We start from the raw sequence: 22794 nt of genomic DNA, 5'->3' as shown, positions 1-22794 counted from the left end.
TTGAAAACGGCGATACCTTCTTAAGTGATTGAGTGCACTAAGTGAATGAATATTTAAATATTCATTCACTTAGTGCACTCAATCACTTAGGAAGGTAGCGCCGTTTTCAACCCTCCTTGCACATATTTAATTCTTTAACCCTTTCGGATTTGGTTGTTGGCAGCTTACACCTCACAAGTAATACACACTTGGTATATACTCCATAGCACTGGTCTCTTTTGTTTTGTTTTTTTTTTATACTGTAAAGGATGCCTTGAGATTGTCTATAACTTCAAAGGGTGCCTTGAAAAAAGGTTGAGAAACCCTGCTCTAGAGACCTAATCCAGTGGAATACTAGGGGAATATCTATCACTGGAATTATAATGCAAAAGTGTAATTGGGCTATAGGGGTTAGAAGGTTGTAGGTCCCAGAAGACATTAAAGTGACCCTGTACCCAGATCATGTACACTAAAATACTTGCATATTCTAAACACACAGTAAAAATACTTTAAAACAAGCCCGTGTTCACCTATGTGTCTATAAGCACTGTAGAGACATTCATTTTCAAGTGTCTCAACACAGGCATTGAAATTATAGCCTTTTTCTATTGGAACAGATCTTGGCAGCCTGCCAGCCCTCTAATGTAAGGAAACAGATGTCCTAAGCTGTTAGAAACCGGACTTTAGAGTTTTTGTTGTGATCTTTGACGATCATTGAGAATGAGTAACTTCACTTATAAAGAAGTCTAGCATGATTTGTTTTAATGTAAAACTATGGGGGAAAAAAAATGCCATATTCGATGCAGGGTGTCCCTAGCTTTAACACAGCAGCCTTTGTTTTTCTGAGGTCCCCCTGTAATGGTCTTATTACCTTACTGACCCTGCCAGTAAGTCTGTTATTTTTCAACTTTAACAGATAAAGCTGTCCAGCAAAAGTGGCAGTAAGTCCTCGTTTACATGGGTGGCCAAGGAGTGGTAAAAAAAAAGGCAGTTTAACCACCTCCCGACTGCCAAACTGCGAGTTAACATGGCACATTGCTACAATTGTTGTGTGGGGCAAGTTATAACACCTGTCACTTTTGGCAGTTGGAACGTCCACCAAACACAACCTATTTAAGTACATAGATCCATGCCGCAACCTCTCTGCAACAGTGTGACATGCATGCATTTTACGGTTAACACAGCTGGTAAGGAGGTTGACGTATCACCTCCAAGCTTCCTTGTAAAGTCTCTGAAAATCGATCCACAACAAGTTCACTTTTCACAGGCACATTATACATAGCTGCATGTCTAAATGAGGACTTAGTGGGTTGAGGCAATCTTTTTAACACTGAACAGAGTGCTTACAATTATCAGCTTTACTCATAAACGTGTTGGGTGCAGTTAGGCTTTAATTTGTTATTCATTTAGGACTTATTTACACCAGGTGCCAATACAAGACAAAATGCCTCGTTCTCTATGAGGGCAGTTCACACCACAGCACGGCAAAGAGAACTACCACCTCTCAGTGTTGCTGCAGTAAAAAGAACTGTTTTGAAATGTTACTTTTACAGAGTGTCTCTGCCCCCTTTTCCATTCAGCGAACGATTTGCATTCATTCAGAAGATGCAACGTATTCTCTGAATGGCACCTGTGCCAAGCAGCCGACCTCCTGTGTTCACAATGCATCGGGCTGGCTGCTCAGCAAGGGACTCAGAAGCAACTGGAGATCACTGAATCACTGATTTCCAGCTTCTATGGGTATCAGCCAGGTATGGTATATACATAATAACATTGGTCCATGTTGGACTAATGTAACTTGTAAAAATATACCATGCCTGGAATTCTTCTTTAAGCACTACAGCCATTCACATTTTATAGGGTAAGTTTTGGGGTTCCTTAATCACAAGAAGTTACACCAAAATAGACCTCTAGTTACTGAGGCTGTTTTTTTTTTTAAGGGTTTAGGATTGTTTACACAATACATTGTGTAAAGACTCATCTCAGTTATCCAGTCACGTGAAAAGAAAATCTGTTTACTTATTGTATCTGCACATAATTGGATATTCAAAGTGAATATTCACAAAATTCATTGTGTGAACGTTCTCAAATCCTTTACTAAATCAGGCTCAGTATGTGAAGTGTAGTGAGTGTAGCACAGAAAGGCTAAACTCACCTGATCCTTCCATTCTCTTGAAAACAGCGCTCCCCCACATCCAGCGGTGGACTGTTCCTGCCGTCCTCATGTCCAGAGCTGGTCTAGGGGCATGATGACGTCAGGAACAGTCCACTGCACAAGACTGCTAGTGTGCGGGGAGGGGCAGGAGCCACGGGGGCCGATCTTTTGATCAGAGGTAAGAACATCTCCTCTCACCTCACCCCTAGACAAAAATGAGCAGTTAATTAATGCATAAAAAATCATGCACCCTTCCTGTTTAATGTTTTTTGCTATTTAGCTAGATGCATGATGCCATTAAGGCACAAGAAAAATGGGAAATGTTTTCACTACATCCCTTGATTTTCCTTTCTTAGTGCATCTCCATGGCAGCATTCATACTCTCTCTGTTCTGGGGCTTTCAGTGAAGTTATGAATGTGTGTGGGATGTGCAGAACTAACCACATATGACAAATAAATGATAGATAGGGATCTCTATTGTGCACTGAGTACAATAAAACAGCGCAAACTATAAATAGTTAATCACAGGGCAAAATGATCCAAACATAAATAATAAAGCAAATACAAAATATTACAGTGCGTGAAAATATAAGTGTTAGTGAAAAAAAAATATTTGCATTGAAGAATAAACTAAATATATAGCAAAAAAGTTATATCAACACAACTTGTGATAATACAGTGATTCGTGTGAACAAAATCCAAAGAATGAAAAATAGTATAAAAAAGTCCTTATATTTTCACAATATACACAGAGTGGTCAAATGCGCTTGTGATGTCAGAAAGCACACACTGAATTAGGTATAATGCTTCTTCAGGGACAGAGGATATCCTCCAGCATTCCCATGATGAATGAACATGCCTATAAATTCAGGCAGCAGACGCTCCATAATGTAAATCTATTAAAAATGAGAAAACTGCTCATTTTTTGCAAAATAAGACACTTACCAAAGTATTTACAGGCGACCCTGCCTTTTTAATAAATTTACGTGGAGTGTCTATTGTTGGTTTGAATTCAAGGGTATGTTCTCTCATTGTGCGAATGCTGGAGGAAATCCTCTGTGACCTGAAGAAGCATTATACCCTAATCAGTGGGGTTGATTTACTAAAACTGGAGAGTGCAAAATCTGGTGCAGCTCTGTATAGAAACCAATCAGCTTTCAGGTTTTAATGTCAAAGCTTAATTTAACCAACTGAAGTTAGAAGCTGATTGGCTACCATGCACAGCTGCACCAGATTCTGCACTCTCTAGTTTTAGCTTTCTGACATTACAAGCACTTTTCTCTTTCAATGTTTTTATTTAATTTTTCAACATAAAAAAGAAACCTGAGCAATATTATACAGATAATGTGGCAAAGAACAAAATCAATCATATAACTAGATACTGTCAGTAGCTCTGATTTGGGTAGACTTTGACTAGGATAAGCATTAATAGACAATGCAAATAAGTCGCCTATTGTCTCCAACCCATCAACTCTAAAGCCCCGTACACACACGCAGATCGTCGTCATACAAACGTCGGCGGACGAAAGATCTGCCGATTGTATGCGTGTTAGTATGGTGCCTCCGACAGATGTCTGCACACAATCCGCGGACAAGAGTCTTTCTTGCAAACATGAAAATTTTTGTCTGCAGACACCAGAACGGACGATTGTTCGCCTGTCAGTACAGAAATCAGCCGACAGACCGCAGATTTGCAAGACTGGGCATGCTCAGAAAATAAAAAACACAGGGAAAGTTAACCATTACATGACATCACTTCTGCAGTCAGCTGAAGTCTGCGGACAAAATTCTTGTGCTGTCCTTGTGCTGTCTTTGCACTTTTCAACAGACACCGACATCCCGGGGAGAAAAGACGAACATTTGTATGATGACGATCTGCGTGTGTGTACGGGGCTTAAGGCATTTTCTAATTTTTAGTCTTTAAAACGAAGTGGAACCACAAAGGGAGCTTCAAAGAAGTTGTGTTGGGAAAGACCAAGCGAAAGAAGTAGAGAAAGAGAGGAAAATTACAAGCACTTTTGCCCACTCTGTGTACGAGGGTCATGTAGTTTTGGTAAGCTTCTTCAGTTTGCACAGTAGTAAGGTTAGGCAAGAAATCCTCTCTACAATGGTACTAAATCACAATATATACACCATTTGTGAAGATATAAGGACTTGTTCTTGATACTATTTTCCATTCATTGGATTTTGTTCATTAGTATTGTAGGGTTGTGCAAAAATATATATATCCGCGCAAACTATTAAAAATTATTATGTGCACCAAAGTAGCTATACCAACTATGCTTACCACTGCAAAGTAATAGAAAAATATAAAATAATAAGGTACAGCACTATTTAAAGAATATATTACATGTCAGTAAGTGCTAACTGGCTAAGGTGCTTAGATAATATGAAAAAGTGACTCAATGTACAAAGTGCAAAAACTATTGCAATTTCACAACAAAAGGTGCTTAAGACAACTAATAAAGTGACGATGTGCCAATATCAATCACAAGAAACATAAAGAATGCAAAACAATATAAAAAGCTTTTAAAGTCCATAAAACTTTTTTTGCCCTTGTGCAAAAATACATATGAAGGTGCTTGACCGGGGCTTGAAAAAGTGTCAGTGCTTCCACCACCACCACCAAACGGATGGCCTCTCACCTGAAACTTTGACCTGTGTATTACCACTAGGTCATATGAGCAGTTCCTCTTAGGGGTTAAAAGATCTTTCCTCCTCTCGCCTGTTTCAATAAGGGTTGCTCAATGGCTTGGCTGTAACAATTGCTTAAGTGGCTCACAGAATCACTCACAGCGTATATCCCATTTTGCATAGAAGGAAGAAAGAGGCACAATGATCTAATGCTCTCTGTTTTAAAATTATTTATTGGGAATTAGCATAATAAAACTTACATGGTTATAACACTGATGACAGTGCAAGTAAAAGCGCTTGTCCCCGCTCGCACGGAGCTGGCTGCCGGCTTCCTGGTTGCTCTGGAAGTCTCTGCTCCCTATACGCGTTGCGTCATCGGTCATAGGACGCTCGACTTCTTCAGTAGAGGTCTACTGTTATCAGTGCCGAACCATGTAAGTTTTATTATGCTAATTCCCAATAAATAATTTTAAAACGGAGAGCATTAGATCCTTGTGCCACTTTCTTCTTTTTATGCAAAACCGGATATACACTGTGCGCACCTGTTTGTTGTCAACTTGCACTAGTCTTTTCACTTTGTACACTTAGTCACTTTTTCATATTATCTAAGCACCTTAGCCAGTTAGCACTTACTGGCATGTAATATATTCTTTAAATAGCACTGTACCTTATAATGTATTGTAGGGTTGCCACCTCATCCATTTAAACCAGGACACGTGCATTATATAAGCCTCAGAACCTGTGTAATTAATGTGTCCTGGTTTGAAGGGATGAGGTGGCAACCCCAGTGTATTGTTGTATTGTCACAAATTGTGGATTTGATATCACTTTTATGCGCTCTCTCTCTCTCTCTATATATATATATATATATATATATATATATATATATATTTTTTTTTTTTTTTTTTCTTCAATCCAAATATTTTTTTTCTTTTAATTGGCACTGATATTGTCATACACTATTATATTTTGTACATGCAATGAATATCTGGTGTCAGGATATAGTACTAGCAGCATTGCTCTGTTTTTCACTTTTATTTTATATTTTTAATTTTCATTTTGGTGACCCAAGCACAGATTTTTATGAATATATATATATATATATATATATAATTGAAGTTAGTTTGAAGAAAAAAAAAAAACGACGATGTTGCGGTGGTAGAACTCCAGCATTGATGTATATTGCCATGGAGATGCATCAAGAAAGGAACATTTCAGTAGGTAGTAAAAGGATTTTTCAGTATTAGTTTGCATTTAATAAGCCGAAAGCTTACATAGCAATCCGCTAATCTTCCTTTAATCTTATCTTCTTCTCAGTCTTTTTTCTTTAATGTTAACAATATAACACTGCAACTTGTACATTCTGTCACACACTATACATATAATTAACTTATTAATAAACCTTTCCTATTTATATGAACATGCAAAATACAATGTTATAGTCTGGGGTATGAATATGACAAGTGTTCATTTCATTTAAATAAGTTAATCATCTATCCAGATGGTTTTACGCTGTTCTTCTGCAATTTTTTCCTTGGTTACTCTTATAAAATCATCAACAGTGTTCCATGCATCCGCCTCTATTGTTGCATAGAGACAAGGAAGAGCTTCAAGTTCCTTCTCCTTTTGGCGACATGAACGTAAAAACTCCTCTTCATTCTCTTGTTTTGAAAGTAGCCTCCTGCAGTAGAAAATGTCTTTGTAAAATTTCTTATTGTAAAAAAAATAAAAAATTCTCACTTTAGGTACAATAAAAGGCATGAGTTCCAAAAGCCACAAGTGAGTTTTTGGGGGCTAATAATATTGCTTTGGTCTATGCTGCTTCTCATGCACTGCTGTCACATGCCTTTAGCACAATATAACAAAATTACTGGAAATATGCAATTTTTATTCAGGATAGAGTAGGGGCAGTACAGTGGCTAAGTGGGTAGCACTTCTGCCCGGCAGCATTAGGGTCATTGGGTTGAATCCCAACCATGTGCCTGGAGTTTGCACATTCTCACTGTGCTTGTGTTGGTTTTCTCCAGGTACTCCAGTTTGCTCCCACACTCCAAAGATATGCTGGTAGGTAAATTGGCCCTAGTATGTGTATGTATGAATGTGAGTTAGGAACCTTATATTGTAAGCTCTTTATATATGTGCGATATATATTTAAAGCTCTGCATATATTGGTGGCGCTATTTAAGTACCTGTAGAAAATAAATAATAGTAGGAGGATCAAAAACTTGTTTAGTCTGTCATCTGCTGGGAAGATTAACCTACTCTATTTGTCATGGTGACCTTTCCAGGACCGAATTTTGAGAAAATGTAAAATTATAGTCATTGGACCAGGAATAGAGGGAAAACCTTCCAATGGGGATGCTTATTCCAGTAACAACTGAGAAAGCATTTCACTCACTTTAGAGAGAATTCATCCCATCATGATTAGTTTACAGGACAGGAATTGTCAGAAATCCTCTCCAATTAGACACAGACAGCAATGTATTTTAACAGTTTCCAAACTGTTAAAATAAAAACTGGCATTAGATACGCTTTAAAGCTCAACTCCTGGCTCACAAGCCCCCCACTCATTCTCCCCCCCCCCCCCCTTTAAAAAAAAAATCCCTAAATAATTAACAGAAAATTCTATACTTACCTTCTATTCAGGTGTCTTCAGTTTGGTGACATAGTTTTGCTTCCATTGAGGGAAGTGGGCGGACACTAAATTTCTGCAGAGAGCGGCACCACGTACTGAAGTGGCAACCACACTTTGCAGCTTACTCCTGTGAGTCCAGAGCTGGGATCAGAGTCCTGACACCTTGGGCTCACAGGCGGTATGGTATGAACCTGGATTAGTAGCAGCACTGGATTGGTGACTGGAAACAATGTCAGAGACTGGGTTAGTATAGCAGGCAGATCTGCTTGGGCTACACTGGGGCTGCTTTCTTTCTTTTTTTTTAAAAGAAATCTGTCAAATCCTATAATACACATATTACATATTTATAAAAACAACGTGTTTCACCTTTTATGTTCACAACAACACAGTTAAAAAAAAATTACTTAGTAAATACATCTGTAGCACCCTCCTAGGTAGGTAAAGCCTAGTATCTCCTTCTGCTTATCAGAGGAGCCTGATCATTAGTTAGGCCTATTGCATGTGTCCATGTGTGATTCATCTGGGCTGAGGGAGTGTCCCCACTTTGTCCAATGGGGAGGCATGTTGGACAGTGGAGGAAACCCAGCCAGTGACACACAGGCTTTTGTAGCTGTCTCAGTGGGTTGGCACAGAGGAATGGTGCATCCTGGGATAGGCTATAAAAGCCAAGGGCACATGTAGCAGGATGTCTTTGGGCAGGAAGGCAGGTCCCAGAAGAAGGGTGACATTAGTCTCTCCTTCTGCTGCTGTGGATGGTGGTCACAGGCGGTTGGCCTTGTGAACCAGGAGTGTGGAGCTGAGCCAAGAGGTCCATGAAAGCTGACTGGTGGAGTTGGAGGCAGAGCAACCTTGGTAAAAAAAAGTGTCCGTGAGTACCAGGAAGCTTGCTGGGGGTCTGCCCAGGAAGGGGACCAGTGGAGAGTCAGTGGATGGGTGTCAGCACACACAGCAAGTGAGAAAGGGGATGCCAAGTTAGAACCCTGAAGAGTAATTCAAGCAGGAACACTTTATCTATCTTCACTTCAGTGGCAGGGTGAAGCAGCGGCCTTGCCACATTCTAAAGTCAGTTGTCCTCACCATTGTGAATAGTTGTCAGTTGGAGTATCTCACTCATCCCTTCTCCTATCCAAGTTCTCAATAAACCCACAAAACCAACATCCACTGGATTATCTGCTGTTTATCTGCTGTCAGTTGCTAAGGGTAACCTAGGGGAATCCAGAAGGTGTAATTCTCAGCAGTCCTCTAGGGGGCAGTGCTACACATCAATCACCTGTGGTCTGTACTTTACCCAAAAAGGTTCAAACTTAGCTTCAAGGATAAAAGTTAAAAACCTGTCCAAATCCAGCAGTAGTGGAAAGCAAAATATTCCATTAGCACCCAACAATTTGAGTGATGCCACAATGCTGTTTTTCCCCATCTACCCAGAATCCCACTGTTTCGTAAATGGTAGTGCTTTTTAAAGTACACTTTTTTTTACCATATCCCATGATCTATAGCCATGGCAGAAACCAACACTTTATCATAAAGTGTGACTATGCTGAAAGTAGTTTTGTTGTGTTAGAATGGGGAAGTGTTGGAACCTTATGTCAAATATTTATTGCTGTCTGTGTTACTGGTGACAACAGTAATGTTTTGGATTGCCCCTACCTTTATGTTTTGGTGATAACCATCACTATAAAAAATATTGGGGGTGGATCCCCAATGGGGACACAGACAGTGATAAAATCCTTTAGAGGTTGTAACCATTCTGATAAATATGCAAAATTAGAAAACGATGGGCAGGGATCTAACCCCCTTTCCTTCCTTATCATTATTGCCCATAGACTATCATACCTAGGATTAGTCATTTTGTTCTTCTTGGAGCTGGGATGCATTGACAGCCTACACCATTTTGGCTAACATGCAAAGCATATCCTGGACAGTCAAAGAAAAAAAAGAACAACTCCTGAGCTTAGTGCATTATGGCCTGGCACAGGATATGCGTGTCATATCAGACTTCCACCAGAACATTCAAATCTGTACAGACTGCCTGGGCCTGAGTAGTGCATATCTAAAGCCAGTTTTGATTTAAGTAGGAAGTGGTTAAAACCCCTGTCTGTGTTTTTTTTTTTATGCTGTTTGTATTCTATTGGAGAGATTTCCCATCACTTTCTGTTCCAGGAGCCACACAAGTAGAGGGAATTCTTTCTAAAGCCCCGTACACACGAGAAGAAATTCGGCTGGGAAATTTCGTCAGACGACCGATCTGCCGATTTTCGGCTTGTTAGTATGGTGCTTCCGACAGCCGACTCCGACTTTTCGGCCGAAAAAATCCTGGTGTGCAGGCATTAAAATTTTTGTCCTCCGTCAAAACACGTGCGATTTTCATCTCATTAGTACAGATTTCGATGGGGAAAAATCTTATGAGCAAGACTAGGCATGCTCAGAGATGAAAGAACACATAGAAAGCAATCCAACACATGACATCACTTCTGAAGTAGAATTCTGTCGTACGGGAAAATTTGTGTGCAGCCTAGAGCACATTCCAACCAACAGACACCACTATGGACAAAAGACGGACGACCGGTCGGCGGAAATTCGTTGCATGTGTACGAGGCTTTAGGCTAGGTTAACAGATGTTCGATGCATATTTCCCCTCAGTTTTCCCTGCAAATTTCCTAAGCAGCTCTTCAGCAATTCAGCTGCAATTTAGATGTGTTTTCGATGCAAATTATTGGAGCCGGTGGCCTCCAGTGTAAGCTGGTTGTTAAGGAGAGGGCCAGAAAGTCAGCCGCTGTGTCCTTAACAAGGGATAACACATTTTCTGTCAGTGAGGTTTTTCCGCTATGGATTTGAGTGGGGGACCCCACACTGTTTTTTTCAAAATGTTGGCATAGGAGGGCCTGGTATGGATTGGGTTGGGAGGGAACCCTGTGCAGTTTTTTTTCTCATTGATTTTGTGTTTAAAATGGATGAGATGTGCTATTCAGATGCCTTCCCATAGAAGGCAATGAGCCTGGATTATCCTCTGAGTCACACTGCAGTGCTCAAAAAATTGCACAGGACTCTTTTTAAAGGATAAATTTACTTTTTGCAGGTAAAAAAAATGTGCATTTATTATTTTTTGTTGCAGGAGCCTGGAAAGCAATGCACCAGTGATCAGCAGATTGCTGATGCCATGCAGGTCTTCTCCACACTGTCAGTGTATGGGCTTACCTGTACATCCCGTATGGGTAAGCCAATACTCCCTGACAGGAACACTCAATGAACTACCACAGCGCCGTGGTTGGGACTTGTAGTTGGATCGAAGTGGAACATGTAAAACTCGAGTGGAACATGTAACATGTTCCCAAAGGTGAACTTATCCTTTAAATTCACAGCGAAATCACACTGCCCATAGGTGTGCAAAGCCTATTGCATTAGGGTGTGCATCCCAAAGCTAAAACACTCATGCGTGTGTGTGTGTGTGTATATATATATATATATATATATATATATATACATACACACAAACACTATATTACCAAAAGTATTGGGACGCATGCCTTTGCACGGACATTAACTTTAATGGCATCCCAGTGTTTGTCCATTGGGTTTAATATTGAGTTGACCCACCCTTTTGCAGCTATAACAGCTTCAACTCTTCTGGGAAGGCTGTCCACAAGGTTTAGGTGTGTGTCTATGGAAATATTTGACCATTCTTCCAGAAGCGCACAAACAAGTTCATAAAGACATGGATAAACGAGTTTGGGGTGGAGGAACTTGACTGGCCTGCTGGGCTGCACAGAGTCCTGATTTCAACCAGATAGAACACCTTTGGGATGAATTAGAGCGCAGACTGCAAACCAGGCCTTCTTATCCACATCAGTGCCTGACCTCACAAATGCGCTTCTGGAAGAATGGTCAAAAATTCCCATAGACACACTCCTAAACCTTGTGCACAGTTCATGTGCGTGTAAAGGCAGGCGACCCAATACTTTTTGACGTTGTCAGTAGATTATTTTGTATATATTTTTTTTATTATTACTTTTTTACAATTTTATTATTTTTTATTATTGTTTTTATTTACAATTTTTTTAGGAGCCCCATTTGGTAAAATATTTAGGCTTTGGTGAAAAATCCGGGGTCTAAACAGACCCCTCATGATTCACTTTTGAGACAGAGAAAGGGACTAAGGACAGAGATTCCCAAGTCCCTTTCTCTGTAGCCAAGCAGCAGGGGGTATCTGCCCAGCACAGGGTGATTAGGGTGTGCCCAGGTACAGCTGGCACACCCTATGCACACATCTATGACACTGCCACTGCATATATGTGAACTGGCTCCATAGAAAGCTGATTGGGTTTACGTCATGCGAACTGGATGCGGTTCAAAGCGCATCCAATTCACATATATGTGAACGGATCCCTAGACTGCTGTCAGAAGAACAGGTTTCCTCAATGGAAGATTTTCCTTTAATTCATGTTCTGATGACAACTGCATCATTTTAGATGCACCTAGCAGGATTATTTGCTTTACACATGGGATATCTTTACTCTTGTGCCATTTTCATCAATGCCTTGGGACGAGGCTAAGGCCACTGTGGAGAATACTCAACCGTAAAGCGATAGTATACTCCGCTTTTTAACTTTTACCTACAGGTAAACCTATAATAGGTCGAGTCCAGGGACGCCGCTACGTCATTTCCGGTCGGTGGAACGCAGGTGGAACGCGGAAGTGCGTTCCGGTTCCTGCTTGATTGTTTGTCAGTTATTCCCTGATTTTAGGATATGGAAACGTAAGTCATTTATTTTCATAATAAACAAAGTTACAAGCTTACTACACTATGTAGCCTCCTTCTCTTCCTCTTCATACCTCCCTGAACTTTATGATGGCACTAAGTGGACCGCTGTAACCAGATACATGGGAATAAACAAGGGGCATTTCATTATCTGGTCCAGAGGGGATCGCTGTGGTGATTGACTAACATCCATTGCAAATACCTTAGAGGCATCTGGTAAGTGGGCTGTGCATGTGGTGTTGGTGGAGGAGCGCACAAACCCACGACTGAAGTAGTGGCCTTGAATTAAAGGGACCCACCATACTCACTCCTAGGAGTTGTTTGGCACTAATATTTGTGGACACAATATTCACTTATTATTTACACTGTATTAGATATATTGGTTTGAGCGCGGTCTTTATCACCTTTGGAGAAACTATAATAAGGCTTACCTGTAGGTAAAATTAATATCTCCTAAACCTGCACGGTTTAGGAGATATTCTCCCTGCATGCAGCCGCTGGCACCAGCGGTGCATGCGCTCTATAGGTCTAGCGTATCTTGCCTGACCTTTAGAGCTCCTTGCTGGAAACTGAAATCTTGCATGCATGCGCGGGAGTGATGTCATCGCGGCTCCAGCCACTCACAGCGCCGGAGCTGCCGGAGCCGCCGAACCCGGAAGAGATGATGAGGGAACATGTCAGCTGCCTCAGCAGTGTCCGGGCGACTGTGTCAGGGCTTCGTTCTAAAGTATTTCATAATGTGCTAGTATGCGAAGCATACTAGCTCATTATGCCTTTGTCCTGCAGGGTTTGTTTATTTTTTTGGATACAACCGCTTTAAGGCAGACCTCTGCTTTCAGAGATAAATGTACACTGCTTACACTTGCACTGTAACTGTTCTCCAGTTAACTGTTGGGTCCCTGTGACAGTGTGTACCTTGCATTTAGGAGTGTCCACATCCACCAACTACTATCTAATTCCCAGTAATGGTATGGGGTCCGGCTATGCACATAGCGTTGACACCATGCATGCACCTCACTTCACTCTTCTGTGTCTGAGCACAGGCCAGGAGTCCACTCCCGTTGCTATCGGTGACTGCATGGTGAGTTCCCTTTACCCTAGATAATCAAATGCTTACACTCCAAAATGTGTTAACTTTTTCATACCCCAATGTGTTTAATGACTCAAAACCATAAACTTTTAAGTATGTTGGTTACTTGCATTACACCCCTTGAATAACTTTAGACCAGGCAGGAACAAGGTTCCAAAATTTTACTTGAAAAAGTGCAAAAGGCACCTCTAAGAAGAGGAGGATTGGGGCTGCTCTGTGCAAAACTATTGCAAGGAGCAGGTAAGTAGGACATGCTTGTTATGTTTAAAAAATAAAGAATGTGCTTTTAAAATCATTTTAACAAACAGCAAAAACACATATACATGCATTTTTAGTACTTTTTCATTGAAGTGTTTCCCCTGTTGTGCCGCACTTATGTGAACAGGCACCATATGGAAAAACGTGATTTCCAGTGTCATCCGATTCCGTGCAACTGATTGCGCACTAGTGAGAACCAGGCCTTAAGGTTTTAGCATTACATTATTTTTTGGGGGGGTTCTAGTATAGATGCTTGTTTGGCATGAATTAGGTAGAACTTGTTTATTCTGGAACATTCTAGTCTACATAAATAACATTGCTTGTTTTCTAAAGATTTCAGCATTACTTCAGGATCATACACTAGCATATATATATATTTCCATTTAAATAACACATACTGACCATGTGGGCCTAAATAATACACAAAACCATGCAACTTAAAGCAGTGCTCCTTCAGATGGCAGAATAGTGTTATCCTCCATGCAAAGCCACTGGCAGATGTGGGTGCACCCACCTTGGAGCTGCAGGGATCTAAATGCAGAACACAACAAACAAAAATTCTCCTGCGCTCGGGTGGTATGTAACAAAGGATAAGTGTTCTTATATGGTCTTTGCATCCACCACTTAGGTCTTGCTGCCAAGACCAAGGTTATCCAAAATACACTGAAAAACAGCAACAAAAGAAGGGTGCACCAACCTTGTGCAGTAGCACGCTTTGGCTCTGAGGAAGAGGGTTCTCCCTTGAAACGCGTCAGCCCAGCCAGACATTTGCGGACACCAGCATGACATCCATCCAGTACAGGGGCTCCCTGGTTATTTTGGAGACGACCAGTTCCATTGTGTTTTTTGTGCGCAATCATCATTTGTTTGTAAGTACAATGTATGTTGTCTTCGGATTTCAATAAACCTTTTTAGTGGTAATGCAGGAGGTCGGTGCGCCCTTCTTTTGTTGTTGTTATCTGTGTTCTAATTCATGCACCCGCTGCTGCCTGCATTTAAAACTTTGACATGTGATTATGTTCCTGTCGGTGCTATGTGTACCTCCACTTCTATGGGCTGCCTGCATGCAGTTTCAAGGTGGGTGCACCTGCATCTGCCAGCAGCTCTGCGTGGAGGACAGCATTAATCTGCCATCTGAATGAACCCTCAGAATGCTAATTGCTTGACTGTCATGCCAATTCTGTGGTTCTAGAGCAGTGATGGCGAACCTTAGCCCCCCAGATGTTTTGGAACTACATTTCCCATGATGTTCATGCATTCTGTATCATGGGAAATGTAGTTCCAAAACATCTGGGGTGCCAAGGTTCGCCATCACTGTTCTAGAGTATCTGTCACGAAAAAAAGTGTGCACCAATAAAAGTCAGGAACATGCTTGTTCTTGAGATGTAAGTCAGCAGATTTTGATGCTAGCTCAGCATGCCAGCCAATGAGCTAGCATTTTCAGTGGTAGGTTTGCAAAGCGAGCCTCCTTCTTCTCTCAAGACAGCTGCTGACCCAACCACCTTTACAGTCATAGCCCTTTGCATGATATGCACTGCCATCTTTTTGTCAATTCTTCATTTTTACATTTGAAACTGGTTATAGACATATCACAGAAACATTACCTAAACCTTTTCAAGTTTTTCTCAGAAACTCTGATGAAGAGGATTATGGGAAATATTTTAGCCTTGATTAGTTCTTTTGCACATTCCAATCCAACATCCAGTAAGCAGTGTTTATTCTGCAAAACAAAAAAATAATAGACATTTTGTTTGCTAATTAAATGAAGTGACCAAATACAATTAAGAGAATGCAAAATAGGTATGAGCCAACAGCCTTCCTATAACATTCAAACTGGGCAAAAAGTTTAGTTGTTGCATGCCAGAATTGCATGCAAAGAGAAAATATATACCTGTGCTCAAATCCCAGTAGCTTGTACATGTATTTAAACTATCAGGTGCTAAAGGGGTGTCACCACATATTACCACTACAAATTCTGGATGGACTCTCTGTACACTTCTACACCCTTTCCAGCAAACTATGCAATGAAAACCAGGGATATTAAGTTCACATATATTGCAATACACGTTTAAGCTGACCAACTGTGTCAATCTGGCCAGTCCTACGCTGCCTTGCCACTGCAAATGCTGCGGTGGACACCATGCCAACTTGGGGCATAAAGGCCCAAGGTGGGGGAGAGCAACTAGGTTCAGGTCTGGTCACTGACCTGCGAGTACAACAGAGAAAAGATATACCTGTGCTCAAATCCCAATAGCTTGTACATGTATTTAAACTATCAGGTACTAAAGGGGTGTGACCACATATTTACTGTACACGTGTGAATATGTGAAGATTTTTTGTTTCTTATCCTGTTGCTGCATCCATTTTTGTAGTTAATTGGCAGCAAGTGTATACTTCTTTACTCTTTAGACAGCCTCGGATCTCCCTGGTTCTAGATCCATAGTTACACTTTCACTGGGAAGCTCTGTGTCCTGCTTCTTCTCCTCCCCCAGCTCTTATGCAGCTGAGAACAGAGTGAAGGTGATCACTTATAAAAAGGTAATTATAATTTTTTTTAATCTATACACAAATGTTTTGACTTTCATTTTGTATTTAAACCGAGTGAATTGTTTTACAAGGTGATCGTTTACAACCACTTTAAAGCTACCAAGGTTTTTTTTTGTCATATGAATATAGCAGACTTACACATTTTAAGATGCATTTCACAATGTCGGTTTTAAGCAGAAATCTCTATATGGTTGCACAAACACATCATGCTTTCCAGGTTTTTTTTTTTTTGCTTTCCTCTGGATCATCTGTAGGTATAGAATTGTGTATATGGGATTGTATGGTTGTGTTTTTTTTATTGGTTGAACTAGATAGACCTGTGTCTTTTTTTCAACCTGACTAACCATGTAACTATCTTCAATAGCTTCTAAATGCAGAAAGTTTGGAGTTAAAATTATACCTTTTGTGGGGTTACCTAATTTTTTTAGGAGGCAAGGTTTTGGAAAAACTTACATCCCTTCATCAGGCAATCTAAATTGTTCTGAATTCCACATATTTATAGAGAGTTTCAAGGACCAGTAAAATATGCACATTAAAAAAATGCAACAATTTTTTCTTAGGCGACTAAAATGGTGAATGTGCTGGAACTGGAGAGAGTCCAGAGAAGGGCAACAAAAATAATTAGGGGAATGGAGGACATCAGCTATGAGGAAAGACTACAAGCACTGAACTTATTCTCTCTGGAGAAGAGACGATTGAGGGGGGATATGATATCAATGTACAAATACCGTACTGGTGATGACCCTAGCATAAGGAACAAACTTTTTAGGGAAAGGGAATACAATAAGACACGTGGCCACTCACTAAAATTATAGGAAAAACGGTTTAACCTTAAAATATGTAAGGGGTTCTTCACGGTCAGAGCAGTAAGGATGTGGAATTCGTATCAGCAGGGAGCATCGATAGTTTCAAAAAACTATTAGATGGGCACCTTAAAGACCACAACATACAGGGGTATACAAGGTACGGTTAACAGAAAACACACACACACACATCATAGGTTGAACTGGATGGACTGATGTCTTTTTTCCAACCTCACAAACTATGTAACTATGTAACTATATATGTAACTATGTGAAAGCTATTATAAGAGATAAGTGATTAGAGTTTAATAACACCTCTAAACGTTAATCTCTTGCAATAACCTTTGCCATTAAAATCTGTCAAGACAAAATTGTTGTATAATTTTATATGTGTATATTTCCTTGTATCTTCTTACATAAATATGTGGGCCTCAATCCATTCTTCTGAAATGTATATAGCCTAACAGGAGAAGATTTGGTGCTATCCATATCCATTCGTTCACAGGCTTTTTAGACCCTAGCAGGGTCCATATGTTCTGGTGAGTAGGGTTCCTGGAGGAGTCACAGCCACTTGGAGCACGAGTGTTTATATACCTGCACTGGAGCACCTTACAATTTATTGAATATTCACTTTATTGGACACTGTTTCGGGCACTCATGCTTATTTTGTACACTTTCATATTATATATAGAGATTTTTTTATATTTACTTTTTTTGTGTCACATGATTATGTTTTTTAATTGAATTTATGTATGCAAGCGCTGTGTTAATTTGCTCATTTATATCCCTTTTAAATATGCTTGTTTGGAAATCTTCGATCTCCTGAAGTAGGGGAAGGGATATTATTTTAGAGAGTCTGTCTCTGGAGGAATGGAGGTTCCCATGCCTATAGCAGCCTCGCAAACATTCAATATCAGGCCATTCTCACATGCAAAGCAGTTCCTGATCACGTTGAACTAGTCTACCCCTTCCTATAACCTGCACAGTCCTATTGGCCTACTATGTTGTGCGTCATAAGAATCAGGGGCGTAACTACAGGGGTTGCAGGGGTTGCAATCGCTACCGGGCCCCATGCTCCAGGGGGCCCGGTAGCAAACCAGTGGGTGAACTTCTAGGATCTCAAAGGTCACACTTGCGACCGGGCCCTGGCATTTCACCACTGTGGGGAGGCCCCAAGATTGCAGGAAGGGGGCCCACTGCAGAACTTGTGAAAGGATCCTGATGCGGGACCATAATAAAAGGCCATGCAATGAGATTAAAGAGCCCCAGGATTAGTGGGAAGAGCCCCGGGCTTGAAGGGAAGGGCCCCGGCCAGGGGTCTGGGGGGCCCTTCATGGTTTCTTGCATCGGGGCCCTGAAGGTTCTAGTTACGCCTCTGATAAGAATAGTAACATTTTATGGATTGACTGCACTCAGAAGCAAAGAAGTATTTGGGGGATAGAGCAGCTAACCATAAGTTCTAGAAGGTAAGCATAAATGTAAATCAACCTATGTGTTAAATAATTGAAGGAAATTATTTACATAAATACAATTTAAAAGATGTATATCCAGGCTCGGCTCTCTTCCGGCTCGTCAAATGTAACCGTTTTTTTTTTAAATGTGTTTTTTAAAAATGTAATATAATGTGTTTTTCAGAATCACACTACTGTGGCATATTTATATTTAAATATTATATATTTATATACAGCACTGTGCAAAAGTTATAGGCAGGTCTGAAGAAATGCCATAAAGTCAAAATGCTTTCAGAAAAAAAAGATTTTAATTGTTTATTTTTATCAATTTACAAAAAAGTGTGAACAGAAGAAAAATCTAAATCAAATCAATATTTGGTGTGACTACCCTTTGGCTTCAAACCAGCATCAATTCCTACACTTGCACAAAGTCAGGGATTTTGTAGGGTTAGAGTCAGGTGTATGATTAACCAATTACACTAAGCAGGTGCTAATGATCATCAGTTCATATGTAGGTTGAAACATTCATTAACCGAAACAGAAACAGCTGTGTAGGAGGCTTAATACTGAGTGAGGAACAGCCAAACTCTGTTACTAAGGTGAGGTTTTATGTCACCATGGCAACATTGAGCACAGCAACAAGAGACAAGGTAGTACATCAGCAGAGTCTCTTCCAGGCAGAGATTTCAAAGCAGACTAGGGCTTCACGATGTGCTGTTTAAGCTTTTTTTAAGAAGCAGAAAGAGACGGGCAACGCTGAGGAACGTAGATGAAAGACACATCATATTTACTTCCCTTCCACATTGGAAGATGTCCAGCAGTGCCATGAGCACAGAACTGACAGCAACCAGTGGCAGGTACACCATAGAAGTCTGGCCAGAAGTGGTCTCATGAAAGTATTACGGCCAAAAAGCTGTACCTCTGATGTGGAAACAAGGCTAAGCGACTCAAATATGGATTAAAACATAGTAACTGGGGTTCAGAAAAATGGCAGCAGGTGCTCTGGACTGAGGAGTCAAAATTTGAAATATTTGGCTGTAGCAGGAGGCAGTTTGTTGGCTGAAGGGCTGGAGAGCAGTACAATAATGAGTATCTACAGTGAACAGTGAAGCATGGTGGAGGTTCCTTGCAAGTTTATGGCTGTGTTTCTGCAAATGGAGTTGGAGATTTGATCAGGATCTATGTATGCTGAGAAATACAGGCAGATACTTATCCATTATGGCATACCATTAGACATAATTGGTCCTAAATTTATTCTGCAGCAGGACAAGGACCCTAAACATACAGCCAATGCCTTTAGGAACTATATTCAGCATAGGAACAATGATTCCTGGAAGTAATGGTTTGGCCCCCACAGAGCCCTGATCTCAACATTATCAAGCCTGTCTGGGGTTACATGAAGGGACAGAAGGGTTTAAGGCAGTCTACATCCACAGAAGATCCGTGATTAGTTCTCCAAGATGTTTGGAAAAACCTGCCTGCCAAGTTCCTTCATGAACTGTGTGCAAGTTATGCTGTTTTGAAGGCAAAGGGTGATCACACCAAATAATAATTTGATTTTGATTTCTCTTCTATTCATTTACTTTCCATTTTGTTAATAGATAAAAATAAACAATTTCTACTTCTCTTTCTGAAAGCATTCTTAATATACAGCATTTTTCACACCTGCATATAACGTTTGCACAGTAATGTACATACATGTATGCTGTTAAAAACTGAGACAGGGATGCCTGGCATTTGAGGAGGGAGAGGAGGGAGAGGGGAGCTGAGCCTGGGTGGTGTATTCATAAATGCTTACCATGACCACTCTGCAAATGAGGGTCATGGGGCTCTGGTAGGAGTCTTTCTTATTGAGCACGGTGGAGTTAATACGTTATTTGAGTGATTTTCTGGCATTGATTCACATTGGATTTAGTAGTGGAGGACTTTTCACTTGGGACTGGATTTTCATGTTTGGACTTTTCCTAATAATATTGTTTGGGATTTTTTATCTAGCAATTGTCACATGCATTACACTAAATGCACAATTCCGCAGTATTATTCTTTAAGTAAATTTGTGGGCTGCCTTTACAAACACATGAACTTCAATGGCAATACTGACTTGGCCCACTCTTTGCAGCTATACAAGCTTCAACTCTTCTGGGAAGGCTGTCCACAAAGTTTAGGAGGGTGTCTATGGGAATGTTTGACCATTATTCTAGTAGCGCATTTGTGAGGTCAGGCACTGATGTTTGAAATAAGGCCTAGCATGCAGTCTGCACTCTAATTCATCCCAAAGGTGCTCTATTGGGTTGAGGTCAGGACTATGTGCAGGCCAGTCAAGTTCCTCCACCCCAAACTCTCTCATCCATGTCTTTATTGACCTTGCTTTGTGCATTGATGCGCAGTCACGTTGGAACAGGAAAGTTGGGAGCATGAAATTGTCCAAAATGTCTGGGTATGCTGATGCCTTAAGAGTTCCCTTTACTGGGACTGAGGGGCCAAGCCCAACCCCTTAAAAAAAACCCACACCATAATCCCCCCTCCACCTAATGATTCGGACCCGTGCACAAAGCAAGGTCCATAAAGACATGGATGAGCAAGTTTGGGGTAGAGGAACCTGACTGGCCTGCACAGAGTCCTGACCTCAACCCGATAGAACACCTTTGGGATGAATTAGAGTAGAGACTGCGAGCCGAAGCTTCTCTCCAACATCAGTGGAGAGACTGGAATGTCATTAAAACATTTTTTTTGTATTTACATGAATAATTTCTTTCAATGATTTAATACAGAGGGATTTTCAGTCTTTGAGTGTATATATAATCATCTTTAGTTGGTAAATGCAGCGCTGCCTTCATTATAGGGATGGGCCAATAGAAATTTGCGGGGATGGGAGAAAATAAAAACTAAAGGACAATAACCTTCCTGTTGGGCTAGGAATAACATCTGAACAGCAGGAACAATGTTCCCACACTGCATTCACAAGAGTACAACTCACATTTTAAGTTTTCTTGTCTAAAAATATGTAAAAGAATATATACAAATTTGAAAAAGGCTGCAGGCTTGGACAGAAATGTCAATAGCCATGATAGCAAGTCTTAAATGAGTAAAATTCTCTCCTGGTATTGCAAAGGTAAAACTGCCTTCTCTTCCACAACTTGGCCTGCAACAAGGAACTCACTCCCCTCTGCCTCTACAAGCAACACAATGCTGTCAGTGAATACCTTATGCATTACAGCACTAAAACATGCAGCACTTGGATCTTTGAGGCCAGGCAACAGCAGCTGATCAGAAATACGTGTTATCTATTCAGGCCCTGCAAATTTGCCAGTGTGAACTGCAGCATGAACTGTGTTACCCCCATACCTCATGGTAGCACTTACTGACATTTTTCCAGCGAAAGCAAGGAGGTAAGCCAAACAAGGGTGACTAGCAACCATGTTGGCATCAGGGACCCATATGTTATAGAATGCTAATTAGTAGACAGTGGGTGAAGCTCTTAAAGTGTTTTGTTACCCCCAACACTTCATAATCCTGATATGTGTCCTGTGTATCATGTACTTGTATGAGAAAGTCTCCTGTTCTCTTTGTATTGCTTCTTTTAAGTGAAATCCCTTGTGTTCCTGGCAGTCCCCTTGTTTTCCTAGTAAAAACTACCACTAATAACCACACTAAGCAGCAGAGCACTCCATGGTCAGTTCTCTAGCTATGCAGGTAATTCAGTGTTCAGTGTACAGCCATGTGGAAGCTCAGTGTGCTGCTGCTGCTTCTCCTCCCCCCAGCTCTTATGCAGCTGAGAACAGAGGGAAGGTGATCACTTATAAAAAGGGGAAAAGGTAATTTATAATGTTTTTGTATATCCATACAAACATGTTTTGCCTTTCATTTTATATTTTAAAGTGAATGGGTTGTTTTACAAGGTGATCATTTACAATCACTTTAATAAAACGGAATGTGTGTTCTGGCAAATGAGTTGTTGTTTCAGTGTGAGGATTAAGCGGAATGATTGTGCTACTATTGACCATGATGATAATGATAATTATGATAATGATAGATTCCAGCAAGATGTAGAGAATGAGGAAGACCTAATACATATTACTATGTAGTATGGGAGTACCAAGTCTACAAAGAATGTATCTGTATAGATTACTGTACCTTAGCAACAACAGCTTCAATATTAGCAGATGTAATACATTCATAGGTACTTGTGTTCCTCTCTCTGGAGTAGATAATAAGCTCAAATTCATGTTTCTTCTGAAATTCAGCCTTTGTTGCAATTTCTAGGATTAAACACAGTTATTAATAGTATACAAATGTTAAGAATCAAAGTGAATGTATAGCAGAATGTTTTTTTTAAATTTTGGAAGGACTTGGAAATAGTTGAAACCTAAGCAAGTTGTTTATATATATATATATATATATATATATATATATATATATACAGTAAACCCCCGCTCCATCGCGGTTCAGTTTTTGCGGTCCCGGTATATTGCGTTTTTTTGTAATG

General features: G+C 40.4%; 1 protein-coding gene across 1 annotated transcript in view; it reads right to left on the bottom strand.

Moving 5' to 3' along the window:
* Positions 1-5977: 5977 nt before the first annotated feature.
* Positions 5978-22794, bottom strand: part of CARD11 (caspase recruitment domain family member 11) — a 249849-nt gene continuing 233032 nt past the window's right edge. Inside the window, exons 22-24 of the mRNA XM_082261196.1 lie at positions 22443-22567; positions 15112-15227; positions 5978-6449 (exon numbers count right to left, since the gene is read on the bottom strand). Coding sequence (XP_082117322.1) covers positions 6254-6449; positions 15112-15227; positions 22443-22567 — 437 coding nt within the window. The 3' untranslated portion in view covers positions 5978-6253. The remainder of the gene's footprint in view (positions 6450-15111; positions 15228-22442; positions 22568-22794) is intronic.

The sequence above is a fragment of the Pelophylax lessonae genome (genome assembly GCF_965119305.1).
Source record: "Pelophylax lessonae genome assembly, chromosome: 6".
Taxonomy (NCBI): Eukaryota; Metazoa; Chordata; class Amphibia; order Anura; family Ranidae; genus Pelophylax; species Pelophylax lessonae.
Note: the sequence above shows the minus strand (reverse complement) of the source record. Positions and strands in the feature narration are given on the sequence as shown.